Source organism: Grus americana, chromosome 13 (genome assembly GCF_028858705.1).
Source record: "Grus americana isolate bGruAme1 chromosome 13, bGruAme1.mat, whole genome shotgun sequence".
Classification (NCBI taxonomy): Eukaryota; Metazoa; Chordata; class Aves; order Gruiformes; family Gruidae; genus Grus; species Grus americana.
In genome coordinates, this window is record NC_072864.1 from 11,469,110 (window position 1) to 11,488,707 (window position 19,598).

Below are 19,598 nucleotides of genomic sequence, written 5' to 3' on the forward strand. Positions count from 1 at the left end.
AAACGCAGTTTAATCATTCTGTCATCAAAGGATTTAGACCTCATTAATTAGCTGTTGATAAATAGGTTTAAACTACAAAAAAATTAATTTAAAATGTGCCAGTTGAGATCTAGAATTATTAGAGCTAGAAATAGAGCAATGAGTCTAAAAAGAATTCATACTGTATCTTTCTGTAGTATTAGATAAAGTATGAAATTTAGACCAGTGCAGAACTTAGTTTTGCTGTGTTACTAATGGACAGCACTCCAAGTGGGCTTTAGAATCGGTGAAGAAATGAAACAGAGACCCTTCTTAGTGATCGTCGCTTTGTAGTGCGGCAGTGGGATCTGTTTCTTATTTATGTATTTGGTAAAGATTGAAAACTCATTTAGAAATCCTTCTACCATAGAAAATGGATGAAAATAAATCCTGGATTCAAGGTTTTATAGCTTCCACATTGCTGTACAGGAGCAGCGCACGAGGAGATCCCGCTGCTGTGTTAGCTACCCAAATGCAACAGATGAGGAGTTCCAGCCTGACAGGCAGGCAGGAGCATGAAGCAACACGCAGAAGGTGCTGTTATCACAGTGTAGGAGGAGGACAAGTTCTCACCTTAAAATGTGTGCTCTACGGCTGTGTCCTCCCTTATGTCAATGTTGAACTGCCAGCTGGAGGGCAGCTGAAGACTGACTGGTTTACTTGCAGTTGCAGTAGTCTCCAGAATTGCACACAGGGTCTGTTCCCTCTGTCACCCGCAGGGATGGTTGTCCAAATCACTTCAGTTTCATTACTTGCATTGGTCTAATCCTAGCTGGAATCTAAGTGATGGCAATTTCTTGTACTATTTATGCTTTTTCTATCAGTTACTTAATGGTGGTTCTTTGAGTCACGGTAGCTCTGATGCAATCCTTTGGGTATACCTTATTTGTGCTCTCTGTAACAGCCCCTTGGCAGACTTAGCACCTCTGGAAGAGGCATGTTCCTCTGCTGACAGAGCGCATGCTTACTGCTGTTTGAGCTGCATATGAAAAAAAACCACACAGAAAATTAGGTAGACCTTGACTTGCAAGTTTGTCAGAATTAAGGTTAAAATCTTTGCAGGTTTGTACTATGAATATCTTTATCAGCTTAATTGCTATGAAACAGTAACTAATGATTTCAGTAGTTCAGTAGTCATAATATTTGAATCCATAAGTCAACTGGTTGTTATGCAGATGAATCAAACAATCCTGACAAATGACTGGTGAATTTTCCGAGTAGAGTTAAAAGAGTTTCAGGAAAATAATAAGACTTTATTAAAAGGCTTCTTGAGTGTTAATTTACAGATTGACTTATAGAAAAGGTGTATTTACAGAGCACTCTGGCAACTGCCTTATCTCTAGGGCACCTGTTCAATTGTCTTGCCAAGCTTCTGGAAAAGCAGCAGATGAGTATGAGGTTATAGACTTATGTAATCACTGTTTGTACTCGAACATTGGTAATGAAATGGGTATAGCTGAACTCCTGTGAAAATGCATAATTTGATGAATTTTCAGAGTGAGGTAGAGAAATGTTACACCAGTGTAGAATTAGCGGAAAGACAAATCAAGTGAGAGTGGGTATATGCACTTTAAAACTGCATGTGTTAAAACTCTTGCCCTTTCCTCATACTGGAAAAAAAAATTGGATTTAAACTCAAGAGCTGTTAGAAGAAACTTATATCAATCTGTCTGAGAGGGAGAAGAGGACAGAATTCCACAGGCATTTTTAAACTACTGCAGTATTGTAGAGTCATGTTGTTTCTTTTTTCTCTGTCCCAAAAATTATTGAAAAATTTTAGGTTTGCAAAATGATGGGGGAGAACTTGCTTCACGTGGAATAGGTGACTGTGACAATAAAAGGACAGCCGTGAAATTAAAAAACAAAATATATAATATATGTGTGTGTGTGTGTGTAAAATGCAATTCCAGATTCTCTAAATTCACCAACCCGTGTAGTTTATCCAAAAAGATGAAATATCAGCTAATGTCATATAATCGCTTCAGTTATTCGATATATAAGACAGGCAATTTATAGTTACCAATTATGCAATTCAAATGCTAATTACCCCTCACCTAAACTCTCTGTTGTTGAACTGAGATTATCAATTACCTTCAATCATTGCAAATCATGTATGACATATGTGACAGTGCAGAGTTTTGTGTTTATGGACTTTCTGCTTAATGTGTCTCTGGTTTACAGGGCTGGTGAAATGGCTTTGCCTTGGTGGACTTTTTTCCTAAAGGAATGGCATTCCTTCTGATCTGTGTCATTTTGTATTCTTAAAATATATCTGTGTTTTGGGGTAATCTCACCGTCTGTTCCTGCCCTGAGCTCTGGCTTGTCATCCATTTTAGTACGGAGAAGTAGCACATGTAAAAATACCAACATGAATTTTTGATTACAAAGGTGAGACCACTCACTTCTATGCTGCTTCTACACGGCTTTTTCCTTATTTCATAATAGATGTTCTGCACTGTAGCTACATTAATATGCTGCTGGTTTCATGTGTCATACCTGCTTGCTAAAGTTACAGTTGTTCTATCCCTGCTGAACTCAAATACATTTTTCTCTTCTAAGGACCTATTATTATCTAGAGTTTGCTGCATATAAATAAAAATAACTTAGTTAAAACACACCAAAAATGAGAACAGAATCTAGATGTTGGAATTCAGAAGGATGAACATTTTTTAAAAAATGACACATTATTGCTGCTTGTGCATGATATAAATTATAAATAGAGATGCTTCAAAGTATATCTGCTTTCAGTATTTCTGGATGATAGTAAGCTTCAGCAGCTCTACTCTATGAGCATGCAAAATAACCTAGCCAATAGTTTGAATCTCTAAAATTTTCATTAGAAGTAGCGTAAACAGACTTAGGTTTAAGAAGTCAATGCATAGACGTGGTTTTGTTTCCTGTTGTTCATGGAGCAGTAAGTTTTGTTCCAAACAATTTCCAGTCATGTAGACCACTTAAATAATAACATTGCTGTCATGACTCTTTAATGATATTGTCTCCGAGGTGTAGAAGAAACCTTGGCTCATCTGCTCACAGTGCTAACTTTTTTGTTCTGGTGCAAGTTTGCAATCCACCGTTTGTTCATTAATAGTAAACTGGATTATTTCTCCTACTCTTCTCCGCTCCCCTTATTTACTCTTTTGCAATGAAGTACTCCCTTTTTTTTTGTATTAAAATGTGTTTTGCAGTACTGCAATGTTGTATTGTGAACTAAATGAAAATAGGATTAGATAAACTAAGCCTTAAAGCATCTAGTTGCCCATGGAAAATAAATGACATTACCAAAGTAAATAGGTTAACAAAGAAAAATGCTCTATATTGAAGAACCTCACAGTGTCTAGTGTGAGATTAAAGGATGCACTGCTCACCTTGCCCATATATCCACTGATGGGTTGTTACCGACACCTCCTCTTCTTTCCTGTGTGTGTGTGGTTCTTTCAGCCTAGTGTGATGCTAAGTATAAATACTTTAGATATCATGGACAAATTATATTTACTGTGGCTTAACAATTTTGTGTTATTTGGGCTTTATAGCTGGGTCATATGAAGATATTTGTGTCTAAATGATCAAAAAAGTGGCTTTCAGTCCTGGTAGAAATAGATCAGATTTGGAAATTTTGGCCTTTTGTGAATTCTTTAAAAAAGCTTTGGGTTTCAGCCTGTCTCATGGCTACACTTGATATTTACACTGTACAAAAGCATAAGGGCACATTCTAGTTGTAATGCAAAAGTAATTTGGTGCACAGGTAACTAATAGATATTCACCTATGTCTTCCAGCTGTACTCATTTAAAAAAAATACAACAAATATCTACAGAAAATTCTTCAGGTTCTGTAGAGAACTCTCTTAAGCTGCTGTGGTTTCCAATTTATAGTTCAAAACCACCTGCTTGCATTTCAAGGCAAGTCTCAAGGGCTGTGTTCAAAGAATACTATTTTTGAAGTGTGCAGAAGTTTCTTTTTATTAGGAGGCAACTTTCTCAAAGGTGCACTGAGGACATTATTGTGGATCTGAAACATCCTCAAACTAGGGAGTGATCCAGTGTAGAAAAAAAAATAATATATTTTCAATATAAATACCTTAAAGATTTTGACCCACGAGTGTCCTTGGCTCTTCCGTACATTGTACGTTTCAGAAGGCAAGTTGTATTTCTGACAGCAGATCTTTCTGATAAGAATCTAAAAATCTGGTTCCTGAACTACCAGTATCTGGCAGGTGTTCTTGATGTGGCTCCAGTGTCTGGGAATAGCGAACAGGGTTATTCAGTGAGTTTGGTCCTCCGTCATCGGAAACCTTGGAATGAGTAATTGTTCCTCCATCCCAAAGCAATGTGCGTATCTCATTCTGGTACTAAGGATGTGGAACTGGGGTAGAGGGACCATCAGAAGATGCCGCTGAGGAATGTATTGGGCAGTGTTACAGAAACTTGGCTGGGGTTTTTAATAGGGTTTTTGTCAGGTATTCTTGCCACTTCTTGTTCCCTCTCTACCTTTTTTTTCCCTCCATACTTACTGTATTTTCTGTAATTACAGTTTTTACCTGAAAATACTCAATTGGATTTTTATTTAGAAATTGAACCTTTTTGATCTAGAAGTGTCTTGGTGTGGTGGGTTGACCCTGGGCCAGGTGCCCACCAGAGCCGCTCTCTCACTCCCCTCATTCACTAAACAGGGGAGAAAAGGCATAACGAAATGCTTGTGGGTCGAGATAAGGACAGGGAGAGATCACTCACTAATTATCATCACGAGCAAAACAGACCAAACTTAGAGAGGGAATTCATCTAATTTATTACTAGGCAAAACAGAGTAGAGGAATGAGAAAATAAAATCAACTCTTAAAACACCTCCCCCCACCCCTCCCATCTTCCCGGGCTCGACTTCACTCCCAGCTTCAACCTTCCCCCCCTCAGCGGCACAGGGGGACGGGGAGTGGGGGTTACGGTCAGTTCATCACATGTTGTTTCTGCCGCTTCTTCATCCTCAGGGGGAGGACTCCTCTCATCGTTCCCCTGCTCCAGCATGGAGTCCCTCTCACGGGGTGCAGACCTTCAGGAGCAAACTGCTCCAGCGTGGGGTCCCCCACGGGGTCACAAGTCCTGCCAGCAAACCTGCCCTGGCGTGGGCTCCCCTCTTCACGGGTCCACCGGTCCGGCCAGGAGCTTGCTCCAGCGTGGGCTTCCCATGGGCCACAGCCTCCTTCAGGTGCCTCCACCTGCTGCAGCGTGGGGTCCTCCACAGGCTGCAGGTGGAATCTCTACACCCCCTCATCCTTCCTCCATGGGCTGCAGGGGGACAGCCTGCTTCACCATGGCCTTCACCACGGGCTGCAGGGGGATCTCTGCTCCGGCGCCTGGAGCTCCTCCTCCCCCTCCTTCTGCACTGACCTTGGTGTCTGCAGAGTTTCTTACATCTTCTCACTCCTCTCTCCGGCTGCAAAAGCTCTCTCCCTCTCGAAGTGTTTTTCTTCTTCTTAAATATGTTATCACAGAGGCGCTGATTGGCTTGGCCTTGGCCAGCGGCGGGCCCGTCTTAGAGCTGGCTGGCATTGGCTCTGTCAGACACAGGGGGAGCTTCTAGCAGCTTCTCACAGAAGCCACCCCTGTAGCCCCCCCACTACCAAAACCTTGCCACGCAAACCCAACGCACTTGGGTTTGGGAGTGAATAGCTGAGTGAATAGCTGAAAAATACAAAATGTGGTTTTCTTATAAATATTTGTTGTAACTCAAGAGGAGCTGATGACGAGAATTCAAGTTAGAGATGACTTGTTTACTTGGGAAATAAAAATCACACTCTGCTGAGTGTGTATGGTTATGTTATGTTCTAGTGATGAGGAAGATCTGAATATAAGCAAAAAGTGTGAGGGAAGTCATTACAGATAGTTTCTATCCCTCCTGCTTTAAGTGTCTTTATTCTGTAAATCCACTTAAGTAAGGAAAACTGTTGGCATTAAACTACTTTATTTGATTAATTTTACATTCATAGCACAGATCTGATTGTAATTGTCTGTATGCATTAGGCAGCAGTAGAAACTGGATCAAAGATGATCATAAGACATAAGCATCATTGTCAGCATTCTGGAGTTTTGTTTGGATGTATGCAATGCTCCACCAGCTCTCAAAAATAGCAAGTATATACTTTTTCGTTATTTCTAATGATGAACCTCCCCATTATTTCTGAAAGCAGAGTTTTCTTCTCTCTCAAGTCAATATAGTCAGTAAGGTAGGCAAGACTCAGCAGAGCCATGGGGATAACACTATCTTGTGCCTCAGCAAATTTGCAAGGATGGGGACAAGTGCACTCATGTCAGATTTATGTGAGTTGATGGCAGCTAATACTTTTTTTTAAATTAATGGAAAAAACAGGTTTTTAAAACTACCTTCAATCTCCGCATATTGTCAATCAGTTAAAGGAGCTGATGTTTTTGGCAAAAAAAAAAAGCACCAAACCCAGGATGCACTTCTACACCAAAAATTTTTTTTTTAAAAAGTTCTTTCAAAAGCAATGCAAAACCCGTGCCAGCTCAAAGAAAGTCGTATGCATTTAAAAGGTAGCATCTGACATGCAAATATACCAATGGCTGATCTGTATAGACCACCAAGGTAGTACGTGCATGATAAGTAATATATACACCCCCAGGGAAATATTGCATAAAACATGACAGGAAGCTTTGAAACCCATGAAAGAAGGAGAAGAGAAAGAGGTGCTTAACTTTTGTATCTGTGCTGGTTGCATTAAAAGCTCACAGCAAAGCATCCAGCACCAACATAAAACTGCCTAAACACACATACCCTCCAATCAAAAAGACCAGGCAAAGTTCAAGATGCAATATTTGCAATATATATGGAGTGCCAGATTAAATGATATTCCATCCAGCTATTTCAGACTTTATATTTTTGTGTTGCAATTTTGGATAAAGATTCTTGCAGTGTGTAGACGGTGAAATCCTGGTGTGAAGAAGTCTAGTGGCAGAATCTGCATTAATTTCAGTGGAACCAGGATTTTAACTACAAAGTACTGGCAGCTTCTCTAATTCTATATATACATTTTTCAGCTTTGAAAAGCCAGCATCTGCCATTAAAGGGATATGCAATCCTTCACTTACCTATGACATGTTATACAAGGATGTTGGCTGTGTCTGACAGAAATGTTGGGGTTTTTTTTTTCTAACTGCACGAACATGTTTCTAATGAGTCATAGCCCAAAAAAGTAAATTCAAAAAAGTGATACGCGTAGTTTTACTACCAGAAAACTCATTACCTGGCAAAGTTGTACTATCTTCAGCTCAGTCACACTGAGCTTCTTTCTTACTCTTAAAAGAAAGTCCATAATGTTTGATGAAACAATCAGGTTCCTTCTTTAGAAACCAGAAACAAAGTTCAGGCAACAGCTGGATTATACGAAGCATGTCTTAATTTATTTACCACTTTTTACGGCTAGTCGGGGAGTACTGCAAAAGGTGAATACTATTACTCAGCTGCACAGTTTCATATAAATTGCAACTATGAATATGTGATCAGTTGTCATATGGAAAAATAAACCCTGCTATCCCTGCACCACTGATGATGGAAAGATGTTTACAACCTTCATTATTTCATTTTTAAAGCTCTTTAGAAGGTTGCTGAAAGTTGCTGTCTAGAGGAAATAGTTTGTTCAATCATTTAAGGTGAAGGGTCTATAAAATACACTAAAAGTTGTTTCCTAAAATGTAACTATACATATATAACAGTATAATGCGTTATTGTGCAAAATGTTTGTTCATAGTGTTGTGTTTTGCAGACTAATCCGTGCCTGCATGCATACTAGGGAAGGGCAGAACTGGAACTTCATTTCCATATGAAATGTCCATTTGGTGAAAAAATGTCTGCGTCAGAGCAAATGACAGTTTAGGTGATAAATTTTATTAGCTCAGTTTAGTGATATCTCTGCTGTGTTCTCACCATGTCAGACTTTCTCCTTTGCTTCTCTGTCATTTCATCTACTCTTTGCCATTACTGGTTTCTGGGGCAACACAAAATTAGTATTTCTACCTTGTAAAACCACAGCATTTTGAGCAGAAAAGAGATCTTGTAAAATGGGTCTCCCTACTAGGTCTCTAAATGTAGGCTTTTCTTTTTCCTTGTGTGATTGATTTGTATGTTTTGTTTTGCTTCTCTTTAAATACCGTCATTTTCTCTAATTTTAAAATCTGGTTTGGATTTACAAGCATGTAATGTCTTTAATATCCTTCAAAGAATTTGAATTGTGTTCTGTGGATTGCTTCTACAGAAGGACAAAATCACAACATCTCTATTCTTTGAATAGCACCATTATCACTGTGTTAATGAAATGATTTCAGTATTACAAGAAATGAGTTTTTGAAATTCATTCAGTATTAAAGGGAATTGGATTGTAATTAGAGCATATTTCAAAAAGAATAAAAGGATCCATGATATGTGCTTAGCTCTTAAAGCACCTAATCCTATATTAATTGTGCTTTGGGCACATCTGCCCTCATGTGAAGGAGACTTTGACAGTGAAGATGAAAATGTTTTAATGCTTTTAAGGCCAAACAGCTCCTCCAGCAGGGCAGTGCAAGAGGAGTGCTCTTGGAGAGCACAGGGCTGCTCTCCCTCTCCCTCACACACACAAAAGCCAACAATGTTGTGTTGTAATGTTCTTTATAGGTTGTTGAGGACTCAGCCCAATGTTACCACATTATCTTATTGCTGTTGGGATTGAGTCTGTGTTAATTTTTTTCCCATGTTTGGGTCAGGGGAAGATCGTAGAGGTGTTTAGGTACCACAGTCAGAAATGGAATAGCCTTATGTTTTCTCTGTGTCTGTTGTGCTACAGACAAGAAAACACGAGACCATCCATTCCAGCCTGGACTGTGATGCTAGCAGAAAGTGCCTGATGTAATGCGAGAGCTGTGCTGGCTCGTCTGGAGAGGACACTGTACAGCATGATCAGATGTGATTCAGGCTTCACACATATGTTGGGATATTTAATTCAGCTTTCAACAGAGGGGTATCAGTGAGGTGGTAAAAATGAGAGAGCTTCTGCTGAAGTTATTTTGAAGAGCTTTGCCCTGTCTGGTGAGCTCCTTCCCCGTGAAGGGTTGGTTGGACTTCACTTTTGCTGAATCAACACGCCGTAGACTGAAGGCAGCAGGGTTGAAAATAAGGCTCATGGATGTGATTGTGTACCTGAAATGCAGCAAGAAGGGGTTTTCTCAGCTCCGCTTTGGAGAGTTTGGCCAGCTTCAGCATTTAACTGTCACCATCCTGTTCATTCTACAGTCAGATGAACTACCTTCTGCCAACAATCATTTGCCTTTCTATGTTGAGTTGTTAAGGATAGCATTTTGCCATTTGAAGTTACCAAGCTGCACTCGAGCCCCTCTTCTCTGCTGCAGAGCTGCTTAATGGCCTTTGTGGAAATCGCGTGACACTCGGCAGGACTGCTGAGCTGTGGATGTGGGTGAATTTGAGTGCTCAGTGGAGCAGAAATTGGCAGAGCGCCTCGTCGGGGAGCTGGGGATTTGCACCAACACAGCTGTACTAAAACAAGACTTGCTTTTCTCCCTGTCTTGTGGTGGTTTTAAATATATTATTAATTACCACCTTTCTTTCTTTGCAGCCTGTTCCAGCACTACTGCTATACTCGAGGTGGCATGCGCCACACTTCCTACACTTGCATCTGTGGCAGGTAAGTCAATGGTTTATACTGAACTGTTGCAGTCTTTATGGGCAGTTCCCCTCAGGATATTTGTAAGATTGTTTCTTTTAGGCACATGATGTGTTTGCAGGTACCATCAGAGGGATTTTAGAACCGTTTCCTCTGGAAAAGCCAAAGAAAGGTGGCTAACGCTGTGTCTTAAAGAAATAATTCGGTTACGGATTCTGCTGCACTCAAGAGATTCCCCAATGACTGCTGCTACTGCCAAGATCATGTTTATGCTCACATCTGTGCTGCAATTGGCTTTTTTATTAAATAGCGTTATGGAGAAGGGCTTTAGAGCTATTCTCTGTTGCTCAAAAATACTCTCTTTGAAATACACCTTAAGTATTTCATATCATTTTCAAAATTCTTTGCCTCAGAGGTTAGGATGCGATTAGTTTAATCTTTTTGGCATTTGGAAATTTTCTGCTCTGTCTTTTTCTTGCTGAACAGCTAGTGTTGAAGGTGGTGTATTTGGGAAGGTATTATAAAAGTTCTCCCTGCGGTTGTAGAAACGCACATTTTTAATTCGTAGGATTTCAAGAGAATAGTGTAGGATGCATGTTGAAGGACAGCTGTGTGCTTTGTGTAGAGATTAATCTTATTTAGTCAGTAGAATTAATCTAATCAGAGATACATGACAGTTAGATGAGGCTTATATGTTGGTATACATGTTCCACTTGTAGATCTGCTGCTACTCAGAAACGTTTACCCTACACTCAAGTCCATTACACTTATAAAAATAATTTTATGTTAATGACAATAATGTTATATTGCTTTGGACGTAATAAGGATAATTAGCATCTGTTTCTTTCTACTGTTTACTCAATTGCTTATTTGTAAATGCAATTTTCCAATTTATATGCAAAATTGCAGTAGGAGCATGAGCAGTTTTATGGCAAATTGTGCATCTAAATCGTCTGAAAAATTTCCTGGTTTAAGTACCATCCTATAACTTGAGAATTAACATTCTACTGAAATGAGACTCCATCTCTATGATATTGTCACAGGCTGTGACGGTAAAATCAAGTTGTCTCTGTGTATGGTTTTTCACAGCCATACCGACTTCACATTCACTTCCAGTAAATCAGAACCCATACTGCAGGATCTAGTTTGGGTGCTAGAGAACATCAATGGCTTTGCTAAACCTATAGAAACGTGCTCCGTATGCTTGTGTAGTGGGTCCTTGTGACCTTGTGGGGACAGACTAAACTCTCTGCAGGACCGAAGAACCCAGGACTTGCGTTAGGTAACTTGGGGAACCCAGGAGGAGGAGAAATCCCCAACAGTAGTTCAGAAGTGGGTGATGACAGGAGCTTCCTGGGTGTCCCGTCCTACCATGCTGGAGGGGCTTAGCAGGGCATGGGAGCAGAGCGTGAGCTGCCTCTGAACCGCTGGAGGATTTAATACATGGAGAAGAGCTGCCCTTGAAATGCAAGCTCCTAACAATATCGTGGCTTGTAGTTGGGAGCTGGCGTTGTATCCTACTATTACAATTAAAAGTGCAGACAAACTTGATTTAAAAAAAACCAAAATTACATGAGAGAGAATACAAAGGCCTTTGTCTGTAAATTGCTATATTCTGACTATGAGTGATGAAGTAAGAATGAATAATATTAACAGTTTTAAGCTAGGTCCTAATAAAATGAATGTAAGTAGATCTATTTGATTAATTCAATTAACTTAATAACCGCAAAAATAATAGGCATTTTTTTATTACCATGAAAATGTCATGCATTGTAAATATTACACTTAACTACATTTACGATTAAGAATAGCTTTTGCAATTAGGATTTTTGGAGAGTTATTTTTTTATTCTATTCATGCTGAGTTTTGTTGGTTTTCCCGACACTTAAAACTGTGATATTTTGACAGGATCTTTCCTTTTTAGATTACAGGCCTGATAATAATTTCCATAGAAGAGAATCATGCTTTTAAATAAAAAAAACAAGTTTGTTATTCAGATTTTAGAAAAGGTGCTCACTAAGCTGGAAATGAAGAATAATCAATACTATATTTCAGTACAGAAATAAATCACTTGGCACATGTTGAGTGCATGCACTTGTTGCTGTCCTTGTCCAGTGTTACACTCTTCAGGAAATGGTAAACGAATATTTGGTGTGACCAAACATGCTTTATGTGTTCACTTGCATGTATTCACTCTCCAATCAGCTGAGAATAACAACACACATATATTAGTGTTACAGGTGGTCATATAACAAGGTTAGTCCTGTACTTAGTGATGCTTTCAAACACGGTCAACCTGCAAGTGGTTTGAAGCACAAACAGACGTTACGTAAGTGCAATTAAATGAGAACGGTAGTATTTGGTAAATGTACTTGGATATATTTAGCTCTAATCTGCAATGTATTGACTTCCGAGTGGTGTTCAAATGCTAATGAATTATTCACTGCAGTGTCTTAGTGTACCAAGTAACCATTTTTACGAAGGAGAAAACAAAGGTGAAGTTGCATGCACGGTACAGTGTGTTCTGGTGACCCTACGATGGATGGCATCCGCTGGTAACCAGGCGCAGAGTTTCCAACTGGAGTTAGGTGGAGATGGAGGCATCAATATCTCCGCAACCACCACAGAACACGTGGTGAGCTGCTGCTTGATACTGCGGCATCTCAGACTTAGGTTCAGATCTTCCTGACAGATGTCTACAGGCAGATGACAGCTCTCAGCAGATGATACCAGTAATTAAGAATAACATAGTGCAGTAAAGTGCCTTCCTCTACCTGAGGATCACCATAAGCAAAGCTTTTTGGATAAGATCAGGATACTTACTGAATCTGGTTTTCTTTCTTTCTTTTCTATACAACTTTCTAAGATTTCACCTCTTAGATGAAAAAAATGGAGAGAAGTGCTTCCTTCTGGATTGATTTTATTGTTTAAATTGTGATGGAACTAGTTTGCTGTTTTAGCAAATGATCTGTTGTCTTTTCTTTAGATGTTCTTAATGTAGAGCTAATAGCTGCACTTTTTGTAAGCTTGATGCTCAGCTTAGTCCTGTTCTTACAATATTGCTGACATTCCTTTCTTATAATCATTTGTTTTCAGGGTGTTTTCTGATCTAAAATGTATTTGGGGACTTTTTTTCCTTTCCTAGTAATCTGAATCCCTTCCTACTGTTTGCATTCTTAGTAGTGTCAATTTGCAGCTTTTCTGCCGCTTCACACAATTCTTTCTGGAATGAACACGTCTTTGGCACCAGTTAGAGGTAAATTATTAAAGGAATAAGAGTAGATACACAGAAATCTCTTGGAGAATTTTTCAGGTTGGCTGCCTCAAGGCAGACAGCGGCATCCCCACGTGTGGTGGTTTTCAAAGGTGCTGACTCCCAGTGATCCGCACCACTTCATTTTAAACCCTGACCTTGGTGCTCTAATACCAGGCCTTTCAACTGTTGCTCCTTGGAAAGAAGAGAAATAGCCTCTACAGGAAGGCTTGTTTGCTTTGCCAGTGGCTGGGGGTTTTGTTTAAATTGTTTTGAAGACACCTTGAAAGTCTAACTGAATCATTGTGAAGCATTTCTGGCTAGCTGTAGCATTTACCTTGTGAATACACATCACTTCTGTAGCATTGCTCCTAAAGCATCTTTCCTGCCTTCATCTTGGGACGGTGATAAAGACGCTTCCTGTGAGGAAGGCTGGACTTGTGCCTCTTGGCAGGAATGGGCTGGAGGTGTGTCCACATCAGTGTTTTAATTTGGGTCGGTAGTGCATTTCTGAAGCAACATCTCCTGCTCGGCCCCAGCTGCGGGGCTTTGCTTGCAGTCAGGGACCAGTCCTGGAGTGCACGTGCTGGATTTCTTTTTGGTGAAGAACTGCTGGGAGAGCTTTCAGGAGCAGGTCTGCTGTGCCTTGGTTGCTAATGGGTGTTCAGCCTGGGGGACCTGCCCAGAGCCAGTCCCAAGTGAGCAGACCTCCTCACCCCAGTCGCTTCAAACAGACAAAAACCTGAAGTGCATATGGTGTGTGTATCTAGTCTTCAGCACCTACTGTGCTCTCTGGGGTACGATCCCGTTTACCCTGCAGAGCCAAGATGTGTTTGACAGATAAGGAATCTCAAATGCCAAGAAAGATTGTGTGCTGCTTAACGCTTCACTGACAGTGCTGAAAATCAGAATTTTTTCATGCATCTTCTATAACAGTTGGTGCCAAACCTTACAGAAATATTTTGTAAACTAAAACCTTTACATTAAAATGTGCAAAAGAGATCCCCCATCTTTGTATTTGCAGTGTCTATTGTTGAAAGCATTAGTGCAGTGCTCATAGTTGAATATGTAACTTGTTTAAGCAGCTGGTATGGTATATGACACCGGGGGTGCCAGCATATGATGATAAGTAAACAAGCTATCTGCAAATGCATTAAGCATGAAGTCGTGCCCTTAGGCTTCATGATAATTTTTTAAAAGTTGATCATAAATATATGCATGTGCTATTTGCTTCTCCTGCTTTATCCCTATTTTTAGAGGGAGATAAGGAATAGTATCTGCAGCTAAAATCCTGACAAACTGCTGTGGAGAGTGCGTGTGCATGCTAGGTGTTTGGTTTTTCATTTTATTTTTGTGTTTTTCCTTAACCACCAAGCATGTGGTTTCACAGAGAGTGTGATGCATAGCACCAAGGTCATTCCAGTGGCTTCCAAGTGCCGCCCCCAAAAAAGTTGTAGCCCTCCACCTGGGAAACAGTTCTTCAGGCAGGAAACGATGGTGCCTCCTGTCATCGTGCTGCTAGTCCAACGCAGGGGTAGGAGCTGTCTCCGCGGCTCTCACCTGCACGTGAAAGGAGGTGGCTGAGGCTGGAAACACGGTTCCTGCTGTACATGTCAGCTGGCACAGAAGGCCCTTTTATTTTGATTGCAGTCCATTGCCCTGTTGTAGACCCTTTCTTCTCACAGAGCAAACTAAGTTTGAAAATGTCCTGGCATGGAAAACAAATCGTGGCCAGAAGGAATGATTCCACCAGTGCCTGGGAGACAGGACATCTGAGAAGGAAGCTCACGTCTGTCTTCATCTTGTGTGCAAGCTGTATGGGGTGGTTTTTAGTCATCTGCACAACAGTGTAGGTTCCCAAGTTAGGCATCCGGGAAATAAAAAGCAGCCAGTTAGTAGCCGGTTGTAAAACTGTGCTTAAGCCATTGGACCAGCATCACAAAACAAATTTGTTGCAGCCTTAATTCTGTGGGATTTTTAAACTCTTGATTTAGCAACTTTAATTTTTCCCTTTGGAGTGTGTATAATTTTAAGAAATACACTTTGTATCAGAAAATCATTCCCATGATTCTGAAACATTGTCCTTCACTGCCTTATTACATAGTGATTCTTATATGCTAAAAAATACTTAACAATAAAAACTTACTGCTTTCAAAATATTAACACAATCCAGCCCTTTAGATTGATAGAATTCAGAAACTTAAAGCAGCATCTACTTTCTCCTCTATAATAGTTGCTTATGGAGTCTAATACGAGAAATGTCTGATGGTACGTTTACTCCAGATACAACAAAAGATTCATTGAAATTGAGCCTCAGATTCCTTTCACCTAAGATACAAAGCTGTTCCACCATCACACCTTGAAAGAATCGAATTTGAGCAGGATGACCAATATGGTTTTGATGAAAGGTGAATTACAGACTGATAAGTCAGCTGGAGGGGTCAGAGAGATGCTGCAGTAACCCTGTCCCAATATGTGTATTGTTGGATATGATATAATTCTTCTAGCTTTTTGAAGAGAAAGAGAAGAGAGCGTCTGTCTGAGGAGAATACCAAAAGTAGGTAGAGCTTGAGATCTTTACCAGTCTTTCAACTGATGGATAGACCCAGGGGAATATCAGTAGACAAGAGAGGATGTCAAGGCCGGATATAGGTCACCGAATGGATCGTGGAGCTTCAGAAGTGCAGAACAAGGGTCCATCCTTCTCAGGAGATGATGTATTCCTGTGAATCAGCAGTTTAGTCTGAAGGTTTCCAGGAATAAAACTCTTTTTTTCTTTGTAATGTGATTTTTTAATAAGAGGTGAGAATAGAGTGACAGTTCTTGTGCCTGTTATTGCTGCTGACATTGTATGCTGCGAATGCTCCCCGAGCAGCGTGCAGTGTATCCGTTCCAGCAGAGATCACGCGTAGCCGTGCCAGAGGTGAACTGGAGCTCTTTACTTGGACAGTTGAATTTTTCCAGTCTCACTGGCTCCTAGAGCATTTCAAACATGTCGGATTTTACTCCAGTGGAAGTTAGTTTTTTACGCCTCAGAATCTTTAACCTCAAACAGAGAAACATATCACTTTGTAATTAAAAAAAAAATCCAGAAGGTAATAAATGGGTATAGGTTGAAAAATTACTCTTGCATAATTGCTTCCTTAACACTGTCACAGACGTGGGAAATATTTATATGAACAGTGCCAAATTCCTTCTGCAGGAAGGTCGTATTTTGCAGCCGGAATAGCAAAATGCCCATTCTATACCCATTTCTGCTGAGTGAGCTGCAGGGTATGCTATTACAGTGCGTGCCGGAGCAGGGCCTATGGCACTTTTCACAGACTGCAAAATTTTGTTCTTCATATATGAATACAGTGATATTTACAGTGTCACATGTTTACAATGTTCCTCCTCATGTTGTATGTGTTAATGTTTCTTCTGCCATTAATTGTGCTGAATTTTCTTTTTGCCTGTCAGTGGGGAGAACTCCTCTGTTTTGCACTACGGCCATGCTGGAGCCCCAAATGATAAGACTATTGAAGATGGAGACTTGTGGTAAGTAAAGGATTAGAGTTTGTTTGATGTTTTTGTAACACTACTGCTGTTTCCATACATGCATTGTATGTACTCTTGGACTTAATTAGCAAAATGATGGCTGCATAATGATGAAAGTCTAAATCTTTAAAATAGCATCTAGTTTGTGTGCCAGACTAGTCTGGTTTCTTCCAAAGGTCCTGTGTACCTGCACCTCCAGTTGAAAGGGAAAAAAGAGATTGTTTTCAAACACTTCTGTGCCAAAGGCACTTAGAAATTAGTTGAAGAAATGGCTGTATTCTAATTACAAAGGCGATTGCAAAAATTGGCGTCTGAGTTTGCTCCTGAACCTCAGATTCAAACCTCAGCTGTCATGGTGGGGTGGAGGGTCAAGAGACTGTTGGCTACTTTTAAAGAATTGCATCGAATTGCAATATGGATTAGATCTTCCAAATGCATATGTGCACCCAGACACCCTGGCCTGAAAGTAGACTTTTGAATGTGTGAGGAGATCAAACTCATCTTGGTTCAGGTTAGGGCAGGGTGCTTCTAGTGTTCTGTATTGTGCCAAAAATCTCTAACAAGATAATATAATAATGTAGCTGCAAATACCATAAATTTTTCTCTACTTGCATTATATGTCCACATGCTTTGCAGTATCACTGCAGGTAAAAGCAGGGTGAATGAAAGCAACAAATACATTGCTATATATTGAAAGACAAACCTAATTGTGTGGTGTGTAACATAGCAGAATACAGCTTTTGTACTTCACCTCCTAAGACTTTGGTCAAAAAGTCTGCATTTATAAAAGTGCAGAACTAGTTTTAGAGGAGTTAATCACTGACATTCAGTGGAGGATTTGTATTAGATTACTTTTGTAATCACATGCAAAAAGGATCCAGGTATGTATTTTCACAGTTGAATGTAAAGGTGTGGAGAAAAGCAAATTAGTATTATCATAGATAAGCTCAAAAGCTATTATGGAAAACAAATTGAATCTCAGAAGTAAAAAAAAATGCCTTGTTGGCTCATGTTCTGGGCCCATCTGCAGGTGCTGCAAAACGAAATTACTGAATTACGGATAGGTAGTTTCTTTCTAATACTATCAAAACTTTTTTAAAAGCATCTTGTACAACAGTTTATGTATTATCTTCATCTGTGGTGAATAGCTTACTAAACCCATCAAATACTAACATTAATTTATTGCAGGACAATAGCTGTGACTTATGATCATGTTGTGTTTGAGTAGATAATAAGCTGTGAGGTTTTTTTGATCAGGCAGGACACACCAACGTGATACTGTATTGGCTGTGGCATTCAATTAAATTTTCAAAAAATGTGCGTAGTCTACAGGAAATCTCAGCATATGTTTCTGAGAGAAGATATGCCACAATGCATTGTGATGTCCTGTATTTAAAATTAAGGCCTTTAAATGGTGAAGGGAATAGTATTACTGGGTGAAGGGTATATATAGGACCCTTTCGTTTAGTCTCTGAGGACAGTTTAGTGGATGACTGAAGCCCTTCCTAAACCCCAAGAGCACATACCAAGACTCTTTGCAAACTCAGATTTCCTGCTGTATTGGCAAAATCTTTAAAAAATGTTTGGATTTTATTAACCTCAGATATCTGAATGTCAGAAAAACGTAATCTACCACGTACATTGATGACTTCAGCATTACAAAACTACTGTACTGCAACCCCACTTTGTCACCATCTCAATGAAGAGAACAAGGTTTAAGCTGGTTTAAATTTCCTCTTACTGAAGCAGTCTGGTTGCATCTTTGTCTTGATGAGATGAAGTTTGTCAGGTGTAGATTGGCTTTGGCAAGTAAGTGCTCTGTGCGCACGAGCACCTGCCCGGGCTTCAGTCTCTGCCCTTGCCTCTCCCACGAGCTGATGCTCACGTAGCAGTCAAACTTTGCTCCACATGCTTTTCATAGTATTTTTCTCAAGTGAGAGTAAAGAAATTGTAAGAAAATGTAATTTCATTTGTGTAAAGACAATTTAAAAATACACTTATTTTTCACAGTTAAAAATAGTGTTTTGGAAAAAATCTTGAGCTAGCGTACTGTAGCAGCATATAGATTATGACAAGGCGCTACCTGGGTGGTTTTACTGTATGCTTTTACAAATTTCTGAAGTGGGTGTAGGTGTGCGTATATGTGCATACAGAACAGGTTATTAAAATGACAGTATGCTGATTTGTATGTATATCTTCTAGTTCCTGTATTTGGCTCTCAATTAAGCTTTTTAATAGCTACTGGGAGCCCTCTGTTGGATAACCTCAGGAAGCCCTGAACATAGGGGAAAATGGCTTTACTTTTGGTGAAAAAGAGGTAGAAGTGTTTTAAGGATTATTTCTGCTTCTGACAGTGTTTTGGTATAAATCTAATTTAACGATTCCTATACTTGTATGTACTAGAATTGGAAGATTGGGTACTTGATAAGATTTTTATTAAATTATTCAGTAGAATTTCATGTCTTTTTCTTAACATTATTTAGTGGATATGAATCACATTCATGAGTTTTGCAGAAATACACTGTTCAGGTTTTTTATGTACGAAGCAGTGCAGTGCAGTAAGTGTCAGTAAATAAGTCAACAAAATACCTGAATATTAGAAAAAAAATACATTTGAAAAACTAATGCTTTGCTTTGAAACACTCAAGTGCATGCATTGTCTGCTATTTTAAAAGTGTAAGTTACAAGAATTTGGTGGTATCAACAGGAGATCATAGGCAAAAATACTTGTGCTATTGCACTTTTTTTTCTTTTTTTTTTTTTTAAGACGGTTATTTGGACTTCTTCAAAAACTGAGGCCTGGTTTTATGATGTTCATTTTTGAAAATTAGTCTACATCAAATGGGTTTATTGCTTCTGTAAGAAACTGGTATGAAATTACATCTCTGATACTGCATCGTAATCCACATTTTTACAGGTACAGCTTCTGCACTAAAAGATCTCAGTGTAAGACAAGGACTATAAAGAGAATTTCTGACACTTCTTGTTAATATGGACTGTCTTGCTAAGTAGGCCTGTCATTTTCAGTCTATTGAATATTAAAAACAAAATAGCTAACTAACACAAAGCATTATGATTGACATAGAAATCAATATTTTTAGGGAAGTTTAGGTATTCAATAGGTA

General features: G+C 39.5%; 1 protein-coding gene across 1 annotated transcript in view; it reads left to right on the forward strand.

The window, feature by feature from the left end:
- Positions 1 to 19,598, forward strand: part of PEPD (peptidase D) — a 142,192-nt gene that overhangs the window by 69,891 nt on the left and 52,703 nt on the right. The window contains exons 10-11 of the mRNA XM_054840802.1: positions 9,636 to 9,704; positions 16,396 to 16,473. Of these exons, the coding sequence (XP_054696777.1) occupies positions 9,636 to 9,704; positions 16,396 to 16,473 (147 nt within the window). The remainder of the gene's footprint in view (positions 1 to 9,635; positions 9,705 to 16,395; positions 16,474 to 19,598) is intronic.